The 23,539-nt window shown below is 35.9% G+C and overlaps 1 protein-coding gene across 1 annotated transcript in view; it reads right to left on the bottom strand.

Moving 5' to 3' along the window:
• Positions 1-9,937: 9,937 nt before the first annotated feature.
• The window catches only part of LOC128652266 (uncharacterized), a 32,438-nt gene continuing 18,836 nt past the window's right edge, over positions 9,938-23,539 (bottom strand). The window contains exons 3-4 of the mRNA XM_053705204.1: positions 10,067-10,440; positions 9,938-9,982 (exon numbers count right to left, since the gene is read on the bottom strand). Coding sequence (XP_053561179.1) covers positions 9,938-9,982; positions 10,067-10,440 — 419 coding nt within the window. The remainder of the gene's footprint in view (positions 9,983-10,066; positions 10,441-23,539) is intronic.

Below are 23,539 nucleotides of genomic sequence, written 5' to 3'. Positions count from 1 at the left end.
TTAACATGTCCCCACTCTCCATCGGTCTCTCATTACAAAGACTCTCTGAAAGAAGTTACCATGAGTTTACAGGAACATCTGTTAAACGCCAAGAAGACTCAGAAATTCTATTTTGACAAAAAAAGGAACCCTGCACCTACTTATAAATTGGATGATTTAGTCTGGTTATCCACGAAAAACATAAAATTACCGGTTCCCAGTAAGAAACTTGCTGATCAGTATATTGGACCTTTTCCAATAGTTAAGATCATAAATGAGAATGCTGTGACCTTACGTTTACCCTCTTCAATGCACATACATCCGTCTTTCCATGTTTCACTTTTGAAACCGTATTTGGGAAAGGATAAACCTTGCATTGACGACGTTACTATGTCAATTGCGGATCCTCTGGAATATGAGGTTGATGAAATTCTTGATTCCCGAAGATGCCGAAATACCCTCGAATATCTTGTTCACTGGAAAGGTTATGATTCAGATGAGAATTCCTGGATCCCTGTTCGGGATTTACATGCTCCTGATTTGTTGGCCGATTTCCATGCTACCTTTCCTACGAAGCCTGGATCTCGACTGCCTGGGGGGGCTTCTTGACAGGGGGGATCTGTCAGGATTTGACTTTCATACTGCCCCTTTAAGTCAAATCTCCTCCCCATTCTACTCCCTATAAAAGTTCCTTACTTCCAGTGTCCATTGCTTGATTATTGGATCACTGAAGGGAAGTACTATTTTCTCCCTTTACTTTTGTTCTCCTCCATCAGGCCTCAGTAAATTGTTTAAAGTTTACTAAATATAACTTCCTTTGTTCTCCTTCTAGTGTTTATTCCGGATACATTTGGATTACAAAGTATTTCACCTTTAATATTGATTCCTAAATATCTACTTATATTTTTAGTCCTCAACAGCGCTGCAACTTACGCTGTGATCACAGTCAGTAACTGCTGACGTCACCCGCTAAACCCGACATCGAAGGATACGCTCACGCAGATCAGAGCAGCTGTGACTTCCGCACTCAAACACTGGTCAGTACCCTGAATCTCACGCTGTTTACTGACAGTCTCCTGAAATATCTCCAAACACTATTCTTTTACCGGATCACCGCAAAAAGGTTTGACTCTGTAAAACTATCATGCATAGTATTCCGGATGGCATGTACTTTAAATCTAACCATTCAGTAATAAGCCTGCGCAGTTTCTCATACTTACCACTCACACATTACATTCTATTATTTTATCACATCTTCCATTTTACTTTCTGCCTCCTTTGTTTTGTCAATAACATCACACTAACATTATACTAATTCCATTCTTTGTTCATTTTCTTTTCATTTTCACTTCTTATTTCTTTTTATTATTTTCATGTTATTTGCTTATTATTATTTGCTTTATTTGAATCTGTTATATAAAAGATCAGTGATTACATTTGTTTGTGAAGATAAAACAAGCATTGTCAATACCACTATAAAAGAAAATCCATTTAGATTAAATTGCTTCCATTTATATTCTCAATATACTAGTTCTGTTTATTGGGAGATTATGGTAGCATACACTCAGTGAACTAGTGATAGATATAATAGCTTTTTCTATCATAGACTGTCACACAATGTATTCATTACAACTAGGCTGCACAAGTATAATTGTTCTGTATGTTGGCTGTCCACTAGACATCAGCACATTATTTTGTTTTATGGGGCCCGATAGTGGCCATATTAATAATTCCCCCCAATTTCCACCCCTCATCCCTATATGACACTAGTGGCCTGAGAGGGGCCACTGCCGTTTGAGTTGGGGTATTTCTTGTTTAAACCTAGTTTATTAAAATCCTGGGGGGTACCTATTACATTACGTAAATGGAAAAGGAGGTGCATTAAGCTGTCTGCACTGTCAACTGTAGGTATTTTGCAGCTGCGTGATGTAGGGCATTACATCTTATAGTTTTCCTGAGCTAGTCCTGATATGCCCACGACTTTAAATTTCTACATAGTATAAAGAATGTAACATAGTCCGTGGACCACATTTCTTGTTAATAGATGTGTCATTTCAAAGGTCTAGATGAGATTAGATGAAACTTAATTTGTAGTCCTACATAGATATAACAATCAGACTCATAAGTTTATATATCATTATGTATGGTAATACTTAAGATCTTATGTTTTGCCTTATTAGATTGACATACTGTACTGTGCATATTTATCTGTTATCTGTGTCTGTTCACCTCAATATTATTAAAAAAAAAAAATAGTTATTTACTATTTAATAGCTACCTAGTTAAAATAATTACAAAATTAGCTGTAAAATAAATCCTAACCTAAGTTACAATTAAACCTAACACTGCACTATCAATAAATAAATTAAATCAATTAACTACAAGTACCTAAAATTAAATAAACTAAACTAAATTACAAAAAAACCAAACACTAAATTACAAAAAATAAAAAAAGATTACAAGAATTTTAAGCTAATTACACCTACTCTAAGCCCCCTAATAAAATAACAAAGCCCCCCAAAATAAAAAAAATTCCCTACCCTAATCTAAATTAAAAAAGTTAACAGCTCTATTACTTACCAGCCCTTAAAGGGGCTTTTTACATACAATTAAATAAACTAAACTAAATTACAAAAAAAACAAACACTAAATTACAAAAAATAAAAAAAGATTACAAGAATTTTAAGCTAATTACACCTACTCTAAGCCCCCTAATAAAATAACAAAGCCCCCCAAAATAAAAAAAAATCCCTACCCTAATCTAAATTAAAAAAGTTAACAGCTCTATTACCTTACCAGCCCTTAAAGGGGCTTTTTACATACAATTAAATAAACTAAACTAAATTACAAAAAAAACAAACACTAAATTACAAAAAATAAAAAAAGATTACAAGAATTTTAAGCTAATTACACCTACTCTAAGCCCCCTAATAAAATAACAAAGCCCCCCAAAATAAAAAAAATTCCCTACCCTAATCTAAATTAAAAAAGTTAACAGCTCTATTAGCTTACCAGCCCTTAAAGGGGCTTTTTGCGGAGCATGCCCCAAAGAAATCAGCTCTTTTGCCTGTAAAAAAAAACACAATACCACCCCCCAACATTACAACCCACCACCCACATACCCCTACTCTAACCCAAACCCCCCTTAAATAAACCTAACACTACCCCCTGAAGATCTCCCTACCTTGTGTCGTCTTCACCCAACCGGGCACCGATAGACCAAAAGAAGACATCCAGAGCGGCAGAAGTCTTCATCCTATCCGGGCGTATACCGACGCCTACTCGCCGAATGAAGATTCCTTTAAATGACGTCATCCAATCTGTTTCCGATCAGCCAATACAATGCGAGCTCAATCTGATTGGCTGATTGGATCAGCCAATCCGAGTTGAACTTGAATCTGATTGGCTTATTCAATCAGCCAATCAGACTTTTCCTACCTGAATTCCGATTGCTGATAGAATCCTATCAGCCAATCGGAATTCGAGGGACGCCATCGTGGATGACGTCATTTAAAGGAACCTTCATTCGCGAGTAGGCGTCGGTAGAAGAGGATGGATCCGTGTCGGCTGGAAGAAGATGGCTCTTGCTCCGCTTCCGATGGATGAAGATAGAAGATCCGCTTGGATTGAAGATGTCTACCGCTCCGGATGTCCTCTTCTGCCTGTATAGGATGAAGACTTCTGCCGCTCCGGATGTCTTCTTTTGGTCCATCGGTGCCCGTTTGGGTGAAGACTACACAAGGTAGGGAGATCTTCAGGGGGGTAGTTTTAGGTTTATTTAAGGGGGGGGTTTGGGTTAGAGTAGGGGTATGTGGGGTGATGGGTTGTAATGTTGTGGTGGTATTGTGTTTTTTTTACAGCAAAAGAGCTGATTTCTTTGGGGCATGCCCCGCAAAAAGCCCTTTTAAGGGCTGGTAAGGTAATAGAGCTGTTAACTTTTTTAATTTAGATTAGGGTAGGATTTTTTTTTTATTTTGGGGGGCTTTGTTATTTTATTAGGGGGCTTACAGTAGGTGTAATTAGATTAAAATCTTGTAACCTTTTTTTATTTTTGTAAATTTAGTGGGGGTTTTTTTTGTAATTTAGTTTAGTTTATTTAATTCTAGGTACTTGTAGTTAATTGATTTAATTTATTTATTGATAGGTGTAGTGTTAGGTTTAATTGTAACTTAGGTTAGGATTTATTTTACAGGTAATTTTGTAGATTATTTTAACTAGGTAGCTATTAAATAGTAAATAACTATTTAATAGCTATTTTACCTAGTAAAATAAATACAAAGTTGCCTGTAAAAATAAATATAAATTCTAAAATAGCTACAATATAATTATTTGTTATATTGTAGCTATATTAGGGTTTATTTTACAGGTAAGTATTTAGCTTTAAATAGGATTAATTTTATTTAATAAGAGTTAATTTATTTTGTTAAGAATAAAATTTATATTTAATTTAGGGGGGTGTTGGGGTTAGGGTTAGACTTAGTTTTAGGGGTTAATACATTATTAGAGTAGCGGTGAGGTCCGGTCTGCAGATTAGGGTTAATACTTGAAGTTAGGTGTTGGCGATGTTAGGGAGGGCAGATTAGGGGTTAATACTATTTTATTATAGGGTTTTTGAGGCGGGAGTGAGGCGGTTTAGGGGTTAATACATTTATTAGAGTATCCGGTCGGAAGATTAGGGGTTAATAAGTGTAGGTAAGGTAGTGGCGACATTGGGGGGGCAGATTAGGGGTTAATAAATATAATATAGGTGTTGGCGTTGTTAGGGGTAGCAGATTAGGGGTACATAGGGATAATGTAGGTTGCGGCGGTGTACGGAGCGGCAGATTAGGGGTTAATTGTGTAATGCAGGTGTCAGCAATAGTGGGGGCGGCAGATTATGGGTTAATAAGTGTAAGGTTAGGGGTGTTTAGACTCGGGGTTCATGTTAGTGTGTTAGTTGCAGTCTTAGAAAGTGTTTCCCTATAGGAAACAATGGGGCTGCGTTAGGAGCTGAACGCTGCTTTTTTGCAGGTGTTAGGTTTTTTTCAGCCCAAACTACCCCATTGTTTCCTATGGGGGAATCGTGCACAAGCACGTTTTTTCCAGCTATCCGCTACCATAAGCAACGCTGGTATTGAGAGTTGAGAGTGGCGGTAAATATGCCTGTACGCTCCCTTTTTGGAGCCTAACGCAGCCCTTCAGAGAACTCTAAATACCAGCATTGTTTAAAAGGTGCGGGGGAAAAAAAAGGAGCGTTAGCTACACAGGTCGTTACCGACAAAACTCTAAGGGCTCCATGTACTAAGCAGTCAGCGAGCTACCCGCAACAAATCTCGCGTCAAAACTCGCAAACTGATATGTACAAAGTCGTCAACTATGTTCAAACTCGCATCTTTAAAATTGCGAGCGTACTTATCCGCCAAACCTCGCTACCTCTCCATTTATCACTGTAATTAGACACATTTGACCACCAACTCGCCAAAAACGAATGTACTAAAAAATCTATTTGTCCGCTCGCTACAATTTCCGCTCCCACCTCGTTATTTTTGCCTCGCCACCTTTAGGTGGCGGGCAAGGTACAAAACAATAGGAAAGTCAATCTAGACGCCAGTCTAGACATATATAAAAGGCAGTAAAATAAGCAATGTACAGCATAACTGGCGTCTAATTTGTCTCTCATTTCCATGTACATAAATTGCGCCAAATTGTCGACTGTAAAAATCTATATTTTAAATTTGTATTGCTATAGTTGTCAATCTTTTATAATTATTTTTATATAATATATAAATATTATCAGATCCAGATGAAGCCATATCCAAATTGTAAATAAATATTACAAAATAACGCTCTGTTATCACTCTTCAAAAAATTTTGAACAATAATAAAGTTGTTTAGATAAGTTGAACTTTTATAGGAGCAAAATTCTATTCCCGCGACTACTATGATGTTCGTGACACCTTGCATGTCACGTGTTAATAATTGGCCAGACAGTTCAACTGAAAGTTAAGTACATCAGCTTAGTCGCGGCGAGCGAGGCGTCAAATTTATCAATAATCCGCCACTGCTCGCGGCTGGCTAGACTTGTCTATTTATTGGGGATTATTAGTACATAGTGACAGCGGACACCATTTCGCCCGCGGCGTAGTAACGGCGAGTTTATCCGCGTCTAAAATGACGGATGAATTGACGGCTTAGTACATGGAGCCCTAAATCTAGCCGATTGATAATAATAAAATTCAAAAAATAAAAAAAATATTTGCTGATGTCTTAAATGTATTCTACTACTAAACAACATTAATATTGTATGCTTACATTTTTTTAAGGTAACTCCTGATCAAAGTGCACAGTTTAGATTGCCTCCTGTAAAAATCATTGTATCTTTTAAGGCATTGCTTTCTTGTCCAATTTTGGCCAGAGACTCTCCTTACTCGACGCACCATCTCACAAAGAATGCAATTTCTTCTGTCCTGCTCCAAAGTGAAAATACCCTTCCTTTTTTTTAGGGAAATATTTCTCCATTGTATTAGAAATAATTAGTAATTCTCCAATTGAGAACTTTTTAGAACGTGCCATTTTCAAAATATAGATCAGTGCTAAACTCTACTCACTCACGGAACTATTTTTGTTGATTAAATATGCAGTTTTGTGAAATAACACATATTTTTTATATATAGATATAAATATTTTTAATGGTTTGCAACTTAACTTTAAAATCAATATACATTGTATTATTATTCTTTTTTTACATAACATGAAATGTATCTTTATTTGTATATATTGGAAATAAAATGAAACATTGGATAGAACTACGTAACAAAAGGACTATTTTTTGACAACAATAACAAATGGAACATATGTAACTGTTACTAATGTCAAATAATACTTTATATTTTTTACAAATGTAGCATGATTTTAAAATGAACCATTGTTAATCATAATCCAGATTAGTTTTCTTTACATTTTACATTTTAAAAAAATCAAAAAATCACATGACCACAATAAAATGGAAATCCGTGTATTCAATGTAATAGTAAATGCGACATAAGGATCTTTCTAGAACTAAATTTAAAGGGACAGTCTACACCAGAATTGTTATTGTTTTAAAAGATAGATAATCCCTTTTTTTAGCCATTCCCCAGTTTTTGCATACCAACATAGTTATATTTATATATTTTTTACCTCTGTGATTATCTTGTATCTAAGCCTCTGCAGACTGCCCCTTTATTTCAGTTCTTTGACAGACTTGCAGTTTAGCAAATCAGTGATTGCTCCCAGGTAACTTCACGTGCATGAGCACAGTGTTATCTATATGAAAAACATGAACTAACACCCTCTAGTGGTGAAAAACCTGTTAAAATGCATTCTTAAGAGGCGGCCTTCAAGGTCTAAGAATTAGCATATGAACCTCCTAGGTTAAGCTTTCAACTAAGAATACCAAGAGAACAAAGAAAAATTGGTGATACAAGTAAATTGGAAAATTGTTTAAAATTGCATGTTTGCAAGTTTTCCAACAAATGTAATGGCCTGTAGGAAGAGGGTAACCGATATTCGAAAAAACATTAAGAAAAAGGTTTGCAGAGAAAAGCAATCTGCTAGAGGAACCAATGGAGGCCCCGGATATAGGGCAGAATTAACTGACTTTGAGCAGATGCTTTATGGAAGGATGGGTGATGCTGTTGAGGTTGGCCTGGATGTTCCCTCAGACACTATGGATTTTAGAGGTAAGTTAATATTATTGTTATTTGTATTTTTTGGATTTTAGTTAAATATCTTTAATTTAGTCATTTTAATACATGTATATTTATCTCATTAGAGTAACAGGATGAGGGACGTGAGGAAGAGGAGGATCAACCTTTAGAACATGAAAACACCTCTCAAGAGCCCCAACCATCCACCTCACATGATATAGCACAAAGAGAAGAAGGCGTCAGTAAGTGATTGTTAATTGATTTTGTTTATTTTTTTATTATGTTTTTTTTTTTATTAAAAAAATGAAAATATTTACTACTTTTAAATTCGGTGAATAATACATTGGTATTATAAAAAAATAATTAAATTGTAAATGTTAGAACATAGTTATCATAATCCAATGGCTGTGTAAATTCCAAAATTAAAAAAGTTTAGAATTATAATAGCGATTGAAAAAATTTTTTTTTTTTTATTATAAAGATTAATAATTAATGGGTTAACAAACAATATGGATTGCAATAGACATTTTTAATAACCATTGATTTAATTTTTGTAATATGTACTAAATGAAAGTACATGTAAATCAATTTTAATTCAATTTGTCTTGTAATCTCTATTTTTGTTTAATATTTTTTAGATATATAATTTATTATGTGAAATTGAACTTTCTTGTAACGTACAAGAATTACTTATAATATTTGATTCCTATTTCTTTGAATTCATCGCAAATAATTTGATATTGGAATGATATATGTATGAACTGAAGTTACAGGCCAAGAGCAGTGATGTTTAAATTTTGTTTACTGTATATGTACATTAAACATGTACTTTAATCGACTAGATTATTCATAATTGTTAAATATTTTAAATTAGAAATATCAAAACTTTGAAAATTAAACATCACAGCTTTACATGATTTTAAGGACATAAAATACCTTATATCTTTCGTTGTTCACATATCAGATATCATTTAAAGAATGAATAAAAAGTACCTGTGATTCACATTTAATGTTTATGAGTTTTAAAACTTCATTAAAGTTTAAAATATCCTTTTTAGTATAGTATGCACGATTCTGCAGCTCTATTACATATGATTAGTATTTTTTCAACAATGTTATACCTTAGCAAGACAACAACATTACATCATTACTATTTCCTGGCATATAGGGCTTTTGGCATTTTCCAGATAACCATCTAATTATAACTTCAACAAAGTAAAATTGTTGAAGAAATCAGCAATCATATTAAATTTAAAATAATAATAATTAAGAATTGATAGCATTTATGAATCTGTTTTTTTGCTTTTGTTCACACCTTTTTTTTAATATAGATTTGAATTGTAATTGTTAGTTTTAAAAAGACGATATAAAATGTGTAAATATACACAATAAAACAAATTTAGTTTTTATCTAAATTGTATTTTGATTTAATGTTCTTAAAATTCATATTCTAATGTTATACGTTTTTTCAATATTATAGGTGTTCGTGCATTAGTACAGACTATGAAGGACAGTTCGATGTCATTATTCGATGGCATGTAATAATTGAATTGTAATCTTCAGTTTGTTAACATATTAATGAATGTTAAATATTATTAATACATATATTACATATATTACACAGAAGATCAGGTCGAAATCACTTCTCTATGTCCAGAAGATGAGGATGAGACAAAGATAGAGGGGCACACACCAGAGGGACCAACTCCACCTAATTTTGAAACACCACAAAATATAATGGTCAATGAATCAGAGGAAGATGAAAGACCTGGAGAATTGAGAAACCAACAAGATGTACCAGGCAGGGGAAATGACATACAAAACCTTACCGACATGGTTTTGGCATTCAGGAATTAGCAAAGTGAATTTTTTAAAGTAATGTTAAGATTGCAAGAAGAAAGAAATGCAATATTAAAAGCAGATTCTGAATTTAAGAGGGATTATTACAACAAAAAATTAGAAATTTTGAATCGAAGATGAGAAATCATTTTTTTATTTTTATTTTTTTGCACTTTAAATTTTTAAAGGGTTTCTTGTTGAAAAGTTTGGCACTCCAATTTATTGAATGTTGACGTTTATATTGAAAAACAGTTAAATGTTTGAAAATGTTGAATATAAGTAATTGATATTTAAATAAGAAAAATAATAATAAATTATTTCAAGAAATTCAATCTGTTGATCTTTTAAAACTTTATTTATCGAATAGAATAGAATTTGTTTTATTAACAAATAAACACAGACATTTTTTTCTCTCAGATTACATAAAGGGAGTAAATAAGGATTTTTGAGAATTATTCATGTCCAATTTTAAACAATTCAGGTGTCATCCATGGTTTCTGTAATAGAATAAAACAGAAAAAATAATTAATTTACAATACTCAAAATTGAATCAAAAATACTATTTAAAGGTCAACACTTACATGAGAAATATCTTTCAATAATTTCAATACGGTTTGAACACCGGCCCTAGTAGTGTGACGGTTTAATATGTCTTGGGGGACATAAATGCCATCTTTAGGATCCTCTGGACACAATTCCTCTAGGTTTCCTTGAGAAATGGCAATGTTATGCAACATGCAGCAGACAAGAATTATGTCATTGCACTTCTCCGGTGAGTATTGCAGGTCTCCTCCGGCCCGGCCCAACACCCTAAATCGCATCTTTAAAACACAAAATGTTCTCTCTATAGCACTTCTTGTGCTACGGTGCGACTCATTGAATTTTAACTCTGTACGTGTATGAGGCGATGGTACTGGTATCAAAAGCCATGGCCTACACAGATAACCACTGTCACCTATAAATAAATAAAAATATTACATGTAATTAAAGTTTCAAAAAGAAATTGTGAAATCTATTATATGTACTTTTACAAATAAAAATAAAAAATAATATTTTTTTTAATTTCAAAATGAAAAACAAGTTTCAATATTAGCTTGTGTTTATTCATTGATAAGGTAAATACATTTAAAAAGATTAAATGTTCTTCTAATTTTTTATAACAAAATAAATAAATGGATATTATAATATCCTTTTTGATTAAATACATAGATAAATAAATAAAAAAAAAAAAAACATAATTTATGTAAGAACTTACCTGATAAATTCATTTCTTTCATATTGGCAAGAGTCCTTGAGCTAGTGACGTATGGGATATACAATCCTACCAGGAGGGGGAAAGTTTCCCAAACCTCAAAATGCCTATAAATACACCCCTCACCACACCCACAATTCAGTTTAACGAATAGCCAAGCAGTGGGGTGATAAAGAAAGGAGTAGAAAGCATCAACAGAGGAAATTTGGAAATAATGTGCTTTATACAAAAAAAACATAACCACCATAAAAAAAGGAGTGGACCTCATGGACTCTTGCCAATATGAAAGAAATGAATTTATCAGGCAAGTTCTTACATAAATTATGTTTTCTTTCATGTAATTGACAAGAGTCCATGAGCTAGTGACTTATGATATAGCAATACCCAAGATGTGGATCTCCACTCAAGAGTCACTAGAGAGGGAGGGAATAAAATAAAAACAGCCATTTTCCGCTGAAAAAATTAATCCACAAACCAAAAAAATAAGTTTATTTTCATAATTGAAAGAAAAAAACTTAAATCAAAAGCAGAAGAATCAAACTGAAACAGATGCCTGAAGAACTTTTCTACCAAAAACTGCTTCCGAAGAAGTAAATACATCTAAATGGTAGAATTTAGTAAAAGTATGCAAAGAGGACCAAGTTGCCGCTTTGCAAATCTGATCAACTGAAGCTTCATTCTTAAAAGCCCACGAAGTGGAGACTGATCTAGTAGAATGAGCTGTAATTCTCTGAGGTGGAGCCTGACCCGACTCCAAATAAGCTTGATGAATCAAAAGTTTCAACCAAGAAGCCAAGGAAATAGCAGAAGCCTTCTGACCTATCCTAGGACCAGAAAATAAAACAAATAGACTGGAAGTCTTCCTGAAATCTTTAGTAGCTTCCACATAATATTTCAAAGCTCTTACCACATCCAAAGAATTTAAAGATCTTTCAAAAGGATTCTTAGGATTAGGACACAAGGAAGAGATACAACAATTTCTCTACTAATGTCGTTAGAATTCACAACCTTAGGTAAAAATTGAAAATAAGTCCGCAAAACTGCCTTATCCTGATGAAAAATCAGAAAAGGAGAATCACAAGAAATGCATAGGTTCAAATGGAGGAGCCTGTAAAGACTTCAGAACTAAATTAAGACTCCAAGGAGGAGGAATTGATTTAATAACAGGCTTAATACGAACTAAAGCCTGTACAAAACAGCGTATATCAGGAAGTATAGCAATCTTTCTGTGAAATAAAACAGAAAGAGCGGAGATTTGTCCTTTCAAGGAACTTGCAGACAAACCCTTATCCAAACCATCCTGAAGAAACTGTAAAATTCTAGGAATTCTAAAAGAATGCCAGGAGAGTTTATGAGAAGAACACCATGAAATGTAAATCTTCCAAACTCTATAATAAATCTTTCTAGAGACAGATTTACGAGCTTGTAACATAGTATTAATCACAGAGTCAGAGAAACCTCTATGACTTAGTACTAAGCATTAAATTTCCATACCTTCAAATTTAATGATTTGAGATCCTGATGGAAAAACAGACCTTAAGATAGTAGGTCTGGCCGTTAAGGAAGTGGCCAAAGTGGGCAACTGGACATCCGAACCAGATCCGCATACCAAAACCTGTGTGGCCATGCTGGAGTCACCAGCAACACAAATGATTGTTCCATGATGATTTTGGAGATCACTCTTGGAAGAAGAACTAGAGGTGGGAAGATATAAGCAGGTTGATAACACCAAGGAAGTGTCAGCGCATCCACTGCTTCCTCCTGAACATCCCTGGACCTGGACAGGTATCTGGGAAGTTTCTTGTTTAGATGAGAGGCCATGAGATCTATCTCTGGAAGACCCCACATCTGAACAATCTGAGAAAATACATCTGGATGGAGAGACCACTCCCCTGGATGTAAAGTCTGGTGGCTGAGATAATCCGCCTCCCAATTGTCTACACCTGGAATATGCACCACAGAGATTAGACAGGAGCTGGATTCCGCCCAAGCAAGTATCCAAGATACTTCTTTCATAGCTTGGGGACTGTGAGTCCCACCCTGATGATTGACATATGCCACTGTTGTGATATTGTCTGTCTGAAAACAAATGAACGGTTCTCTCTTTAACAGAGGACAAAACTGAAGAGCTCTGAGAATTGCACGAAGTTCTAAAATATTTATTGGTAATCTCGCCTCTTGAGATTTCCAAACCCCTTGTGCTGTCAGAGATCCCCTAACAGCTCCCCAACCTGAAAGACTCGCATCTGTTGTGATCACAGTCCAGGTTGGCCAAACAAAAGAAGCCCCTTGAACTAAACGATGGTGATCTATCCACCATGTCAGAGAGTGTCATACATTGGGATTTAAGGATATTAATTGTGATATCTTTGTATAATCCCTGCACCATTGATTCAGCATACAAAGCTGTAGAGGTCTCATGTGAAAACGAGCAAAGGGGATCGCGTCCGATGCTGCAGTCATGAGACCTAAAACTTCCATGCACATAGCCACTGAAGGGAATGACTGAGACTGAAGGTGCCGGCAGGCTGCAACCAATTTTAAACATCTCTTGTCTGTTAGAGACAGAGTCATGGACACTGAATCTATCTGGAAGCCTAAAAAGGTGACCCTTGTCTGAGGAATCAAGAAACTTTTTGGTAAATTGATCCTCCAACCATGTTTCCGAAAAAACAACACTAGTTGATTCATGTGAGATACTGCAGTACCAAGATATCGTCCAAATAAGGAAATACCGCAATACCCTGTTCTCTGATTACAGAGAGTAGGGCACCTAGAACATTTGAAAAGATTCTTGGAGCTGTTGCTAGGCCAAATGGAAGAGCAATAAATTGGTGATGCTTGTTTAGAAAAGAGAATCTCAGAAACTGATAATGTTCTGGATGAATCGGAATATGAAGGTATGCATCCTGCAAGTCTATTGTGGACATATAATGTCCTCGCTGAACAAAAGGCAGAATAGTCCTTATAGTCACCATCTTGAAAGTTGGTACACTTACATAACGATTCAAAATTTTCAGATCCAGAACTGGTCTGAATAAATTTTCCTTCTTTGGGACAATGAATAGATTTGAATAAAACCCCAAACCTTGTTCCTGGCATGATTACCCCTGAAGACTCCAGGTCTGAAACACACTTCAGGAAAGCCTGAGCTTTTACTGGATTTGCTGGGATATGTGAGAGAAAAAATCTTCTCACAGGAGGTCTTACTCTGAATCCTATTCAATACCCTTGAGAGACAATGCTCTGAATCCATTGATTTTGGACAGATTTTATCCAAATATCCTTGAAAAACCTTAATCTGCCCCCTACCAGCTGAGCTGGAATGAGGGCCGCACCTTCATGCGGACTTACGGGCTGACTTTGGTTTCCTAAATTGCTTGGATTTATTCCAATTTGAGGAAGGCTTCCAATTGGAAGCAGATTCCTTGGGGGAAGGATTGAGTTTTTGTTCCTTATTCTGACAAAAGGAACGAAAACGGTTAGAAGCCTTAGATTTACCCTTAGGTTTTTTATCCTGATGCAGAAAAACTCCCTTTCCCCCATTGACAGTTGAAATAATAGAATTCAACTGAGAACCAAATAAATTATTACCTTGGAAAGAAAGAGATAGTAATCTAGATTTAGATGTCATATCAGCATTCCAAGATTTAAGCCACAAAGCTCTTCTAGCTAATATAGCTAAAGACATGGATGTAACATCAATTCTGATAATATCAAAAATGGCATCACAAATAAAATGATTAGCATATTGCAGTAAGCGAATAATGCTAGATAAGTCAGAATCCAATACCTGTTGCGCTAAATTCTCCAAGCAGAAAGTTGATGCAGCTGCAACGTAAGCAAAAGAAATTGCAGATCTGAGAAGATGACCTGAATATAAATAGGCCTTCCTTAGATAAGATTCAAGCTTCCTATCTAAAGGATCCTTAAATGAAGTACTATCTTCCATAGGAATAGTGGTACGTTTAGCAAGAGTAGAAATAGCCTCATCAACTTTGGGGACTTTTTCCCAAAACTCTATAGACTTAGCTAGTAAAGGATACAATTTTTTAAACCTTGAAGAAGGAATAAAAGAAGTACCTGGCTTATTCCATTCCCTAGAAATCATATCAGAAATAGCCTAAGGAAAAACCCCTGGAGAAACCACAGGAGGTTTAAAAACAGCATTTAAACGTTTATTAGACTGAACGTCAAGAGGACAGGTTACCTCAATATCCAAAGTAATTAACACTTCTTTTAATAAAGAACGCATATACTCTATTTTAAATAAATAAGTAGATTTGTAAGTGTCAATGTCTGAGGAAGGATCTTCTGTATCAGATAGATCCTCATCAGAAGAGGATAAATTATTATGTTGTTGGTCATTTGAAATTTCATCAACTAAATGAGAAGTTTTAAAAGACCTTTTACGTTTATTAGAAGGTGGAAATGCAGACAAAGCCTTCAAGATAGAATCAGAAACAAATTCTTTAAAATTTACAGGTTTATCATGCACATAAGAAGTTGAAGGAACTGCAACTGGCAATGTACTATTACTGATGGATACACTATCTGCATGTAAAAGTTTATCATGACAACTATTACAAATAACATTTGGCGAGATAATTTCTACAATTTTACAACAAATGCACTTAGCTTTGGTAGAACCGATGTCAGGCAGCAATGTTCCAGCAGAAACGTCTGAGGCAGGATCAGATTGAGACATCTTGCAAAATGTAAGAGAAAAAAACAAAATATAAAGCAAAAGTATCTATTTCCTTATATGACAGTTTCAGGAATGGGAAAAAATGCAAATAGCATAGCCCTCTGATAGAGAGAAAAAAGCAAGAGGCAAACATCAATGGGGTATTAAAATAATGAAAAAGTTTGGCGCCAAGTATGACGCACAATGTAACAAACTTTTTTGGCGCCAAAAATTACCAGAAATGACACACTCGCGTCACTAATGACACAACCGTGTAAAAGATCTTGGCGTCAAGTATGACGCCGGAAATTACGAAGTTGCGTCATAGACGTATTTTTTCACGCCAAAAATATTTTCACGCCAAGAATGACACAATAAAGTCTAGCATTTGACGCACCCACGGGCCTAATAATACTGCCCGCAATTTGCAAGAAGTAGTCAATTGAAAAAAAAGACTAAACCCCAGGTAAGAAATACATTTCTTAAAAAATGTTTATATTCCCCAAATATGAAACTGACAGTCTGCAAAAGGAAATACATGAACCTGACTCATGGCAAATATAAGTACAATACATATATTTAGAACTTTATATAAATGCATAAAGTGCCAAACCATAGCTGAGGTGTCTTAAATAATAAAAAACATACTTACCAAAAGATACCCATCCACATATAGCAGATAGCCAAACCAGTACTAAAACAGTTATCAGTAGAGGTAATGGTAAATTGAGAGTATATCGTCGATCTGAAAAGGGAGGTAGGAGATGAATCTCTATGACCGATAACAGAGAACCTATGAAATAGACCCCCATTAGGGAAATCATCGTATTCAATAAGTGATACTCCCTTCACGTCCCTCTGACATTCGCTGTACTCTGAGAGGAATCAGGCTTCAACAATGCTGAGAAGCGCATAACAACGTAGAAATCTTAGCACAAACTTACTTCACCACCTCCATAGGAGGCAAACTTTGTAAAACTGAATTGTGGATGTGGTGAGGGGTGTATTTATAGGCATTTTGAGGTTTGGGAAACTTTGCCCCTCCTGGTAGGATTGTATATCCCATACGTCACTAGCTCATGGACTCTTGCCAATTACATGAAAGAAATAATATTGCAATAACACAAAATAAAATACAGGTAGCCCTCAGTTTACGCCGGGGTTAGGTTCCAGAAGGAATGGTTGTAAATTGAAACCATTGTAAATTGAAACCCAGTTTATAATGTAAGTCAATGGGAAGTCAATGGGAAGTGCCCCTCTCAAAATTGTCATAAGTACCACCTAATACATAATTTTTAAGCTTTGAAATGAAGACTTTCAATGCTAAAGAGCATTATAAACCTAATAAAATAATCACATGACACAGGATATATAATTAAACTAAGTTAAATGAACAAAAACATTTTCTGTACAGCATTATAAACCTAATAAAAAAAATCACACAACACTGACTTGACTTACAATTTTCTGCAAACAGTTCTTTCTATGCATTTATATACAGGAAGATCTTGTTCCTTTGAAATCTGCTCAATAGCTCAGGTCTGGTTAAACTGATTAATTTCAGCTTGCTTGGCTTTGCTGCAACACAAGCGGACAGCTCCACCTTTTGGCTATTTTAATAAATGCACTGCTTCTTAATAGTTTTCAATAGCAGTCACATGACTGGAAAAAAAAGGTTGTTATTCTGAAACGGTGTAAATTGAACAACCATATGGCATGTCTTCATGTTCAAACAATGTAAATAATGCAGATTGTTTGAGAATCTTGTAATCATGGCAGGAACCAGGAAATCCAGAACACACAGCCCAAATTTATAGGTTGGCATCACACACGGTCTGAACATTCAATGAATGGAAGCTTTTTCGAACCAGAATCCTGTATTGCTCCTCCCTTAAAGATGGTGGTCTTAAAGCTATATGGGTGCAATCAATGGCACCAAGAACATTAGGCATACCCGCTATTTGATAAAATGTGGCCTTTACTATGTGCCATTCTTGCACATTCCTGGGCATGAAAATAACCTTATTAAGATGTTTCAAAATGAATTTTAAAACAATCCTTAGAAGTCTGCAAAATGTATTAGAGAGTAAAGATTGATTATACTCTCCCTATTAATCTGAAATCGTTGCTTAAAGGGCCATAATACCAAAATGTCTAAACACTTGAAAGTGATGCAGTATAGCTGTAAAAAGCTGAATAGAAAATATCACCTGAACATCTCTATGTAAAAAAGAAAGATATTTTATCTCAAAAGTTCCTCAGTAGCCACATCCCATTGTAAAGGACTTCTAAGCAACAAATCAGTATGTCTGTCCCGGGACAGGGAATGTGCAGATAGAAGAAAAATAGATGTGCCTAATGATGTAAAGGCCTATTTTGCTGTTCTCAGACTAACCCCCTCCTAATTAGACTAAAGTTACAGATGCAAAAAGATAAGAGAAAAGCTCTACCTTAAAGCTGCAAATAGGGATCATAAAGGATGTGTAAAAATATAACAATTTTTTAAAAAGAGATGAATATTATAAAATAGTAAAATTACATATATTGTATCATACAGTAATAGAAGTGTGTGGACTATTGGGACGTCTCCCAAACAAAGCTATCCAGCTTATATCTAATAGATATATATTAAAGGTGATTACTTAAAATGCTGCTATTGCAATACAAAGAAACAATAAAACAATCACTGTTGCAAATAAAAACATAAACAATGTAGCAATAATATACACCGGTATATGTGTTGGAGACCAAAATAGTGACCTGGATATCAGAGTGAAACGTATGTATCGCTATGCTGCAAATACAGTCAGAGAGTGATGTAAAAGAGATATCACTCTATCACATAGGTTTGTTACCTTATGAGACGCTATCCTGGCATCCGTTCCGTGTATGTCTCGTCAAAGTGAAATTTTCTCCTCTTGACGGAGTGTAATTTTGTACCTGTAGGGATATTACCTGATATCTTCAATGCTTTTGTCTCTATGAGACAGTGGTGTCAAAGAATGCTAAATTGGCGTCTCCTCTCCTCCGTGTGTCTGGGGTCGTTGGAGACACGTGATTTCTCTATGTGACGTCAGAGGTTAGAGATGGAATCCTTAGGAAAATGACAGCTGATCCATTAGAAAAGTATTGCTAGTAGCGATTTCAAACAGATATCCTGTGCAGGGGTAATCCTTCTAGCTGTTTCCTTTTGTATCTTTGTCACAAAAGTGCGATTACTTCTGAATGTCTTTGGTTATTACAAAGCGATGTGCAAAGTGCAGTACCTTGTATTTAAAAAACAGGCAGCAAAGGCTTCTCTTATTTTCCGGCTTGTTCCGTCTGTGTCCTGTGAGCACTCACTAGAATCTTCACACATCAGTGATCCAGTTACAGGGGTTTTCGCCTTTTAAGGTTTGTCATTGCGGGTTTCCATCATCTCTTGTGCACTCCTTGGTCCAGTGAAAATGCAGCAATCTTTTGGCATCAGCAGCTGTCAGTCACCAGGATAAGCAGCTTCCTGCTCAGCCAAAGAGAACCTGCTGCTAGATAACAAGCAAATGTAAAAAAGAAAGATATTTTACCTCAAAAGTTCCTCAGTAGCCACATCCCATTGTAAAGGACTACTAAGCAACAAATCAGTATGTCTGTCCTGGGACAGGCAAAGGAAAGAGCTTACATGCACTCTCATCTTATTTCCCTATTCAGCTTAAGGAAGTTTACAATGAAATCTCATGAGAGTTAAGTGAAATCTCATGAGATCACAGTAAAAGACTTCATGACCTCAGCACTGTTGATGCTGATTGGCTGCTGTTCATTTCTTCATTTTTTTTTTACCTGCAGCTGAGCAGCAGTTGAGTATAACTTTGTACACAGAACTTACTCTGCTGAGCTGAGGGAATTGTGAGGTAAAATATCTTCCTTTTTTACATAGAGATGCTCAGGTGATATTTTCCTGTCAGCTTTTTACAGTTATACTGCATCAGTTTCAAGTGATTTAGCATATGAGTATTATGTCCCTTTAATCTCCTTATCGGACAATGCTGGTTGTCCACAATGGGGTAAAAACACTCTTGGCACTCTTTGGCGTCTCCGTAAGGGCATATTACCATCAGCAAGATGATTTTCATGGCCCCTTGCCAAAGAAATAGCAGCCAACAGTAAAAAAAAATCCATCTTTTCTGATACAAACATAGCATGCAAATGTACAAAAAGAGCAACATTGTATTTTATAGTTGTAATGTTTATACATAAAATCTGTATAGTAACATTGTGATAGAAAACCAAACCATGTCGAAAGAATAGAGTGATGAATCTTATTGACAGCTAAGGTAGCATTTTTATAGGTCACTTAAAGGAGAACAACATTCACAAAATGCTTCAAAGTTTCTCATTCAATCCCCTAGGTGAAAGGGTATTGAGGACATACATCCACTTTGATTCTTTTTGAAGCAGAACTCTATCTAGATCTCCTCCCATTCTTCTAGGTTTTAACCTGTTCAATGTCAATCACAGTTAAATCATCATATCTGGACCCATGTCTTTCTGCAAAATGCCTACCTATGGGACTGTCGATGTTAATGTTTTTTTTTTATATAATACCTATGCTCCCTTACTCTCTCCTTTAACTCTCTAGTCATTTTGCCAACGTAAAACAGGGGGCATGAACATTAGAGCAATTAAATCACCCCTGTTGAATTGCAGTTTATCCATTGTTTAATTTTAAATACATGATCCTGATCTGTGCAGAATGTTTTATTTCTTAACATATTACTGCAATAAACACATTTCCCACAGGGGTGACTACCAACTCTAGGCCTACTTGCAGTTAGCCAGTTCTGCGGTGGAGTACCCTTCTCATACTCACTATGGACAAGAGAGTCCTTAAGGCTCAATTACCTCCTAGCTGTCATTTGAGGATACTCAGGGATAATACCATTTAGAGAGGTATCTGCCTGAAGGATGGGCCAATTTTTCTTTACAATTGACCTGATCTTATCCCAATGGTTATTGTATCTGGTAATGATTCTCAGAGTGTCATCATCCTTCTTTGGCCCTCTCTGAAAAAGTAACTCTTGTCTGGAGCTCTGTCTTGCCCTAGTCCATGCATGTTTAACCTGTCTATCGGAATAGTTTCTAGCTTTAAACCTGCGTGCCATATCCTCAGTGTGCCTCTCAAAAGTTGCCTCCGTAGAGCAATTCTTTTTCAATCGCAGGAATTGCCATGTCGGGATGCCATCTTTAAGTACCTGAGGATGGTGGCTTTCTGCATGCAACAGACTGTTTGTGGCTGTTGCTTTCCTAAAGACCTCAGTAATGTAATCAAATATATATTCAGGGAGTTGGTATTTAAAAGTTCTACAAAGGCTCTCACTTGTTCTACACTTCCTTCTCATAGGATGAACACGTCATCCACATATCTTAACCAGAGTACCATGTGTGCCTCCACTCACTCACTCAGACTAGTAAACAGCTCAGTCTGTTTCCAGAAACCTAGGTGTAGGCATGTGTAGGTGGGGGCACATGTGGCACCCATGGCTGTACCTCTTTCTTGTCGGTATAGCTTACCATCAAAGATTAAAATATTATTTTTCAAAACAAACTCAAGCAGTTTTATCACAAAGTCAGTGTGATTCTTGAAATGCATCCCTCTTGTTTCCAGAAAATGCCTAGCGGCACCAAGACCAGCATGATGGGGGATCGAGGCAAAGAGGGAATCGACATCAAGGGTCACAAGCAGTGTGTCATCCTGAACATTCACATTGTATAATCTTTGCAAGACCTCATTGGTATTTCTGACATAGGAGGGCATAGAAGATGACAATGGTCTCGAAAATAGTTGACATATTTACTTACATTTTCTGTTGGACCCCCTATGCCAGAAATTATTGGTCTGCCTGGAGGTTTTTTCAGGTCCTTGTGCAATTTGGGAATACAATAGAATGTTGGGAGGACAGGATGTTTTTGATACATGAATTTATGCTCATTGCGGGTCATGAGCCCTTCCCTTAGGCCCTCATTTAGAATGAACAGTAGTTCATTGCATGACCTCTCATAGTCTGCCCTGTTAATGGGGCTATATTGTAAAGGGTCCTGTAACTGCCTCATGGCTTCCTCAAAATAGGCTACTTTATCTAACAAGACATTACCGCGTTTATCTGATAATTTAATTACAATGTCGTCTCTGTTTTTAAGATCATTAAGTGATCTAAAAAACAATGTCACAATGTCACTCACCTTTTACATGACATAACCCCCCTTTCCATTCCAAGAGATGTGGGATACATGTATTGGAATTGATTGAAATCCATTGGTAATTAGTGAGTGTACTGATGGTATATGCGCTATATACAATCTTACAAGAAGAGAGTCCATTATTTTTAAATCCTCATATTTATGTTATTTAGCTGGACATCGTATTCATACTTAAACTACAATACTTCATTAGTGTGTTTGGGGATATGACATTTCATTCTCCCTCCATGACTTGGAATTGGGATCTAGGATGGCACGCTTGTAACTGATTAATATGGACCCATTTATCCATAAATGTATCAATTTTAGGGATCCTTATTTTATAGGCAACTGGGGATATTTTGTCAGTAATGACATACGGGCCTTTCCACGAAAGAAGGAATTTTCTCTCCTTGACCTGATCTCTTCCAAAATTATAAAGATAAACTTTGTCATTAATTTCATAATGGAAGTTTCAAGTTCATAACAAGTTTTATCAGCAGTTGGGGCCCTCTCTATGTTCCTTTGGGCAAATGCAAAAGCATATTGCAGATGCTTCGCATACTGATGTGTAGTGGTAGCATTTATTATACCGTAAATGTTGAGGTAGAACCATTTTTCTACCAGTTATCAGTTCAAAGGGTGACATCTTAGTAGTACTACTTGGTATTGCTCTTAAAGCCATTCGGACTAGAGGTAGTTTTACATCCCAGTCCATACCTGTTTCACTCACAAATTTTTTGAGGATTTTCACAATGGACTGGTTATAACGCTCTACACCACCACTAGAGGCAGCTCGATATGCCATATCGAGCTTTCTTTTAACCCCTAGTATTTTCCACTTCTTGGTCATCTCTTCACTAGTGAAGTGAGTCCCATGATCAGATTGTCAGGATTTATATGTTACAATTCTGCTGTACTTCCCCTTTAACTCTGTGATCATGTGACTATCCACATCTATTTAAGAAACATTCACCCTCCATTACCTGCTTGGTATTTTGATTCCTAAAGGATATTATTTGAGCTAGTACTAAGCTCTCTAAAGTTCTTACTTAACAATTCTAACATTCTATTGAGTTTTACAGGGAGAGATTTACAGCATCAAGTTACCATTCACAGCCTCTCCACAGCTGCTCTCTCTCACTCCCTGAATCTCGGCGTGTGACGTCACGCCCTGCTGCTTCTCCAGAGCTTCAAACACAGAGATCCTGCTCCTGTGTGTTTTCAGCTTGCTACATCTAAAGCAAAGACAGGATTCTCTCTGCTCACAGAACTGACTGCCGTCCTCTGCATCACTGATCAGGAGATTTACAATACAGATTACGGTACAAATAACCCTAAATACCATAACGTCTACACTGCTTTGTATTGCAATACCTTAACCCCTTCTACAAATACCGGTTCCCTGTTCTCAACTATCAGTACTGCAACTATTTTTTAAATATACTATTTTTATTGAGAGCAACAGAAAGGATACAGCAGAGTGTGTGTATACATATTCCATGGTTTCAGATACAGTGACATAGAAAAACAATAACAATTATCCATTACATGGATAGGAAAAGCAGGTGGTACTGAAACACTCGTAGGCTCAAGATAGATCCGTCTTTTCCTGTCCTCTCTTTTTCCTCCCTTAGAGGGGAGCGTTTAACAGTTTTATTGTGACAAAAAGGAAAAGAAACAAAAAAACAACATGTTTAACTGGTAAAAACTGTACAGCTAAGTATAGGCTGGGACTTCGCAAAGGTTTGTGGAAATTCATTTCTCTTTTCCCTACTAAATGTTCTGTGTTATGAGAGAGCACTAGTCAGACAAGCAAGCAGCAAGAAAAAAAAAAAAAAAAAAAAAAAAAAAAAAGGGGAGAAGAAAAGGAAGAGTCAAGGGATCATGAGGAGCCGTAAC

The sequence above is a fragment of the Bombina bombina genome, chromosome 3, assembly GCF_027579735.1.
Source record: "Bombina bombina isolate aBomBom1 chromosome 3, aBomBom1.pri, whole genome shotgun sequence".
Taxonomy (NCBI): Eukaryota; Metazoa; Chordata; class Amphibia; order Anura; family Bombinatoridae; genus Bombina; species Bombina bombina.
This window is presented reverse-complemented; position numbering and strand designations above follow the sequence as displayed.